This window comes from Poecilia latipinna, unplaced genomic scaffold, assembly GCF_001443285.1.
Source record: "Poecilia latipinna isolate Pla-1442-1.1 unplaced genomic scaffold, P_latipinna-1.0 Scaffold331, whole genome shotgun sequence".
Lineage (NCBI taxonomy): Eukaryota > Metazoa > Chordata > Actinopteri > Cyprinodontiformes > Poeciliidae > Poecilia > Poecilia latipinna.
Genome location: NW_015112947.1, coordinates 222,364 through 228,363, shown reverse-complemented (window position 1 = coordinate 228,363; position 6,000 = coordinate 222,364). Strand labels below are relative to the sequence as shown.

At 41.1% G+C, this 6,000-nt stretch overlaps 3 protein-coding genes across 3 annotated transcripts in view; all 3 read right to left on the bottom strand.

The window, feature by feature from the left end:
• znf622 (zinc finger protein 622) overlaps positions 1-2,378 on the bottom strand; it is a 13,664-nt gene extending 11,286 nt beyond the window's left edge. Inside the window, exons 1-2 of the mRNA XM_015035337.1 lie at positions 2,259-2,378; positions 429-993 (exon numbers count right to left, since the gene is read on the bottom strand). Of these exons, the coding sequence (XP_014890823.1) occupies positions 429-987 (559 nt within the window). The 5' untranslated portion in view covers positions 988-993; positions 2,259-2,378. The remainder of the gene's footprint in view (positions 1-428; positions 994-2,258) is intronic.
• Positions 1,198-6,000, bottom strand: part of retreg1 (reticulophagy regulator 1) — a 27,130-nt gene continuing 22,327 nt past the window's right edge. The window contains exon 10 of the transcript XR_001425333.1: positions 1,198-1,211. The gene's annotated coding sequence lies outside the window, so the exon portion shown is untranslated. The remainder of the gene's footprint in view (positions 1,212-6,000) is intronic.
• On the bottom strand, positions 3,035-5,314 carry LOC106949213 (tripartite motif-containing protein 16-like). Its single transcript, XM_015035334.1, has 2 exons — positions 4,538-5,314; positions 3,035-4,450 (listed from the first exon to the last, which is right to left on the bottom strand). Exons 1-2 carry the CDS (start codon positions 5,018-5,020, stop codon positions 3,332-3,334), a joined length of 1,602 nt encoding a protein of 533 aa, XP_014890820.1. The 5' UTR covers positions 5,021-5,314; the 3' UTR covers positions 3,035-3,331.

Below are 6,000 nucleotides of genomic sequence, written 5' to 3'. Positions count from 1 at the left end.
GGAGACCCCACTGCTTTTGTCTGGGGGGCGGGGGGTGGGGCGGGGGGGGAAATGGGGGGGGATGGGGAAATGGGGGCGCGACGACACAACGACACATTCGTGCTTTTAGATAGATTTTTACCCAGAATGCAAATGGAAAAAACCGTGAGTGAAACGGTCACTGGGACCATTGAGTGACCGTTGAGGGAAAGTTAGTTTCACATCTGCTCAAGAGCCCCCCTGGTGGTTGAAGAAAAATCCACATGTAAACCGGAAAATACAATATATGGAAAAAAAACACTGAATGCTCTCTGGTATGAGGAGGCGGGCCAGATCCGGCATTGTTCAGGGGGCCGGACCAAATGACGTGGCGGGCCGGATCCGGCCCGCGGGCCGTAGTTTGGGGACCCCTGATTTAAACATTAAAATGTATTTTATTCTCCGTTTACCTTCTGCTGCTGCCTCTCCTCCCTCCTCTCTCTCCCGTCTCTTCACCTGCTCCTCCAGCCACACCATGCGTGGCGGTTTCTCCGCCTTCGCGCCGGCGGTCTGGACCTTGGCCATCTTGGCCGGGTTGGGCCTGTGCTGCTCCCTCAGCGCCTGCTGCAGCACCTCGTTCCTGGCGTCGTTGTCCTCCTTCTCGTCATAGACGCCCTTCTCCAGGTTCTTCTCGTTCATTCTCTCCACCTTCCTCTGCGCCGCCAGCAGCGCCTGCCTCTCCGCCTGCTGGTGCTTGTGGGACTGCAGGTGGTTCTGGTAGGCGTTGGCGCTGGAGAACTTCTTGCTGCAGACGCCGCAGCTCTCTGTGGCGGCGGCGTGGGTCAGCTGCTGGTCGGTGGCAGCCCGCTGCGCCAGCACGCGCTCCTGAAAGTTCTCTGCGGTGACCGGCGGCATGTCGGCCACCTTGCGCTTCAGGTTGTAGCGGTGCCAGTCGGTTTTGTAATGCGCCCGCTGCACCTCGCCATCGGCGAAGGCCACCCGGCAGCTGATGCACGTGTAAGACGCCATGGCGACCTGAAGGACACATCGCTCATGTTTAGACTTCTTAATCACAATAAAGACAAAAATATGACTCTTATTAGCAGATTAATACAGAAATCAGTCTAAAGGTTTCTATGTGAAACGTTTCAAACCAAATGTAATAATTACTTTTATTTAACCAGAAAATAGACTTGTTGAGAATATAAAAGTCACGTGAAAGTTTATTTATAACCCATTTAAAACAACCTCAGCTGACATAGTGCTTAAAAATGACTATTATAAAACTGGCAGAAAATACCAATTACTAATATGAATAAAAATAATTTCTAATAATTTCAGCTGCAGCGATTTCACACAACAAAAAAACTGAAATCAGTGAAAAGGAGGACTAGCATCCCCTTTTTTATTAACAGGCCTGTCAGAATAAGCAATAAATCCATTAATGACATGATGAATTAAGACAAGCTCAACAATTTCCATTTGTGTTATTTATTGATTTTATTTCTAACAAAAACTGGATGATAAAAGTTTCAATCTGCTGCTTTTGTCTAAGCTAAACCTTTTTTGAAGGACAATTGTGTTTCCAGAGACTTCATAATTTATTGTTTCTGTTGTTTTATTTATTTATTTATGAGTATTTAAAATGTCTTCCAGTTCCAGCGCTTAGTGTCCATTAGAATTTAAAGTTTATTCATCTTTAAGATTGAGTTGTTGCATTATTTTTTTAAGTAAGTGGGATCCTGAAGAAGCCTATTTCAAATAGAAATGTTTTTCAAGAATAATATTTGTGATTGTTGCGCTATGAATACTGGGACATGCAGTCACAACCACCCAGGCCTTAAAAATATGTAATCCCTGGTTTAAATCACATGTAGTCACTTTCCTAATGTCCGTCAGCATCAGTTAAACACGGTTTACTACATTTTGTTGCTGTTATGGTTGTTTCTACATTTAACTGAGACAAATTTCTGTTATGTCAGCAGAAAAAGGTCGGCTGAAATAATAAAACGTTTTCTGGACAGCTACTTTCATAACATTATTTCAAAAGAAATTTAAGAACCTTTACACCTCAGCTAGCAATCTGTTAAACAGATTATCAATCATTTTAGCGATTACTTACCAAAGATTAACCATAAAACGATAAAAGTTTAGATAAACTGCCCCGATATCTGTTAGCAACAAGCTAACTAAACTCCCAGCTCAGGGTAAACAGAGCCGATAAATAACTAAAGTTCGACCCTTTCCTACCTCCAACCCAATCTTAGAAAAAACTGCTTTTACATCCAGTAATTACTTACTTATTAAACGTTTTCGCTGCTTAAGATTGACAGTCAGAGCCGGCCTGAGTGGTGAATTTTATTCTTACTTGTAAACACGAGGGTAACCTCTGAGCTTTAAACTTCTTCTTTGAACTTCCGTCCGATTCCCGAACGGTGCACTATCGCCCCCTTCAGGAAATACCGATGTTCTACATCATAGAGAAAGGCTTCACACTCAGCGCGCCGCCATGTTGTGAGTGTCAAGTTGACCTCATAAGTGAACACGGAAACTGGGTTCTCGGACGGAAACAAGCAGCGAAATTGACTTTTAACTCACTTTTGGTTTAATAGCATTTAGAACAAAGATTCACATTTATTGACACAAACACTGAATAATATGCAAATCAAAATAAGGTGCAACAGAAATCTCACCTGGGGAAAAATCTGAATGAATCTACAACACTTTTTCTGGTTTGTTTTGTTAAGAAGATTTGAATAACAAATCCTACAGAAAGATATTTCTGATGCAATAGTAATCTTTTAGGAGAAAGCTTCTGATAAGCTACATTTTTATATTTACATTTTAATTATCAGTTAAAAATACTGCTAGATCAGGGATTCACAAAATGGGGCTTGGGACCCATTGAGATGATAACGAAATCATTTTCAGAATCATAGGAATGTGAGCCCTGAACTGTAATAATGGCCAATAGAGACAAAATTAATTAAATGAATAAAATAAATATACCTTTAAGTGTCTCATTAAATAATGTAACATAGATTTTAAATGATTAAACCACATAATCCAAACTAATTTTTTATAAAAGAAATTTATTTAAAAACATATTCAATTAAATAACTATACATATTTTACAAGATCGTCAATCTCTGGCAATGTTAAGTCACGAGGTTGAAACGTTTGGAAACCCCAGACAGCAGCAATGTTTGGAATGAATTTGCTTGGAATTTCCAAACAGATTAAAATAACATGTCCAAAAATTTTAAGAATAGAAGAAAGTGGCTCTCCACAGTATTTTTTTTTAGTTCAAGTACAACAAAATTCATAAAACAGCAATACAAACATGTTGCAGTAAATTTCAACACAGAGAAATTCAGAGTTTACAGAACTCTGCAGCGTCTTTGGTGTAATAAATCCAAACTCCAGCATGTAGCGGCTCAGTGAATCTGGTCTGGACTCTGTGGATCAGAGTCATGGTGTCAGAGACGCTGTAGAAGGACAGAACACCTGCGCTGTGATCCAGGTACACTCCGACTCTGGAGGAATCAGGACCTGAGACAGGAGTTTTGATGTTCTTGTGAGAAAATATGTATTTACTCTGGTAACAATCCAATGCCCAAGCCTTGTGATTCCGACCAAATGCACATTCATTCCCACCTCCTGATCTGCTGATATTATCGTATGAAACAGCTACAAATCCTCCTCTTCCGCTCCACTCCACCTCCCAGTAACAACGTCCAGTCAGACTCTCTTTACTCAGAGCCTGACAACAACCAGTGAATCTGCCTGGGTGACTTGGATAAGACTGATGTTGATTCGTCAATGCCACCTTCCTGTTCCCCTCTGATAGAACCAGCATTGTGTGAGCCGTGTTTGGATCCAGTGTGATTTTACAAGCATATCTTAAAAACTCAGCTTTGCTCTTTGGTTCTGGTTCTGGTTCTGGTGGTAAAATGCGCACTTTAGTGACCATCAGTGAGATGTTTGTCCATGAGTCTCTCAGGACGTCCTGTAGTTTCTCTCTGAGCTCTGACACAGCTGCTGTCACGTCCTCAAAGTGTCTCAGAGGACGGATGTTGATGCTGGATGAGTGTGTCGACTCACTGAGTGCTGGCAGTGAGGGGTAGTTGTGTAGAAACTGGTAGTGATCCTCTGTGTGTGAGAGCTGCTCCAGCTCAGCGTCTTTCCTCTTCAGCTCAGTGATCTCCTGCTCCAGCTTCTCCTGAACATCTTTGACTCGACTCACTTCAGTTTCCTGCTGGGATCTGATCTGTTGCTTCACATCAGAGCTTCTTTTCTGGAGGAGACGGATCAGCTCAGTGAAGATCTTCTCACTGTCCTCCACTGCTTTATCAGCAGAGACATTGATGGCCTCCACCTCCTGTTGAAGCAGCTTCACATCTTTCTCCTGATTCTGGATCATCTGCTGGATGTTTCCTCGTCTCTCCTCCAGCTCTCTCTGCCTCTCAGCTCTTTCTGCTGCAGCTGACACTGTTTCATGGCCTTTATGTTCATCCACAGAGCAGAGATAACAGATACACTTCTGATCAGTGCGGCAGAACATGTTAATCACCTCATCATGCTTAGAGCAGATGTTCTCCTTGAGGTTCTTGGACGGCTCCACCAGCTTGTGGTACCTGAAAGTTGCTGAATAATGATGAGGCTGAAGGTGTTTCTCACAGTAAGAGGCCAAACAGACTAAACAGGACTTGATGGCTTTCAGTTTCCTCCCAGTGCAGAAATCACAGGCCACATCTTCAGGTCCAGCATAGCAGTGATCAGCAGGAGCAGCTTGGAGTCCAGTCTTCTTCAGCTGCTCCACTAAAGCTGCTAGCATGGTGTTTTTCTCCAGGTCAGGCCTTGATATGAAGGGTTTCCTGCACTGAGGGCAGCTGTACATACCTTTCTTATCCTGTTCATCCCAGTGGGTGTTAATACAGATCATACAGTAGCTGTGTCCACAGGGAATCGTCACCGGATCCTTCAGAAGATCCAAACAGATCGGACAGGAGAAAGTTTTTCGGTCCAGCTGAACTCCTTGCTGCTCCATTTCTGTTTTCATCTAACTGTGACTGTTAACTGTGACTGTACTTAAGCTTGAGCACATAAAGGGAAGGAACAAGGAAATATGTGATCTGACTGGAAATGGTGGGAATACCAAGAAGAGAGCTGTTTATCAGGTTTGGTCACATAGCAGAACAATAACAGGGCTGTAAATATGACGTGTTTCTTTTTTTATATTAAAGACTCAACCTGAAGGTTTTCTGTCAATCAGTTCTACTGTCCATTAAATGTGATTATGAGCTTCTTTTAGACGTTAAACTGGATAATAATAATAATAATAATAACATTTTCTCCATGTCTAGAAAAACCAAATGCTGATTTTTTAGATGCTGGTTCAGAAAGCATTTCATAATGACAAAACATAGAAAACCTCAAGAACTTATAAACATCACTAAATCTTAACTTCTGAGTAATGACTTAATTGTAGTTTTTAATTCCGTCAAACTGTGTTGTTTTTGTTTGTTAAGATTTAGGCAACATTACGGGACGCAGACAGGCTCCCGGGTCTGCAGCGCCCCCTTGTGGGGAATATCCTAAACAGCAACTCAATAGAAATCTCACTGTCAAGATATGAGGAGCAAAGATCTTTAGATTTCTATCTGCTAACAAAAATACTGGCAGTAGCAGCACACTGAAATAATGAAATATAAACTTCTCAAACTGAGATTTCTTGTTATTCTTGTATTTGTTTTGTTGACATTTAATTGTTTGATATTAGAAAAAATAGAAAGAAGATCTATCACTCCTGGAAATCTCCTGATTTGTCATTGGTGGCTTTAAAAAAACTAAAACTAAATATCATTAAATAAACTAAAATAAAAATCAACAATATTCCCTCATGTTTACAAATATAAACATCATTAAAATCCAACAGGTTGCTTTAAAAGAATTTATTGAATTAATGGCTTGAACGACTTAAAGTACATTAAATATTAATATCTTTTAATTATTTTTCACCTCCATCATATTTTTCCTTAA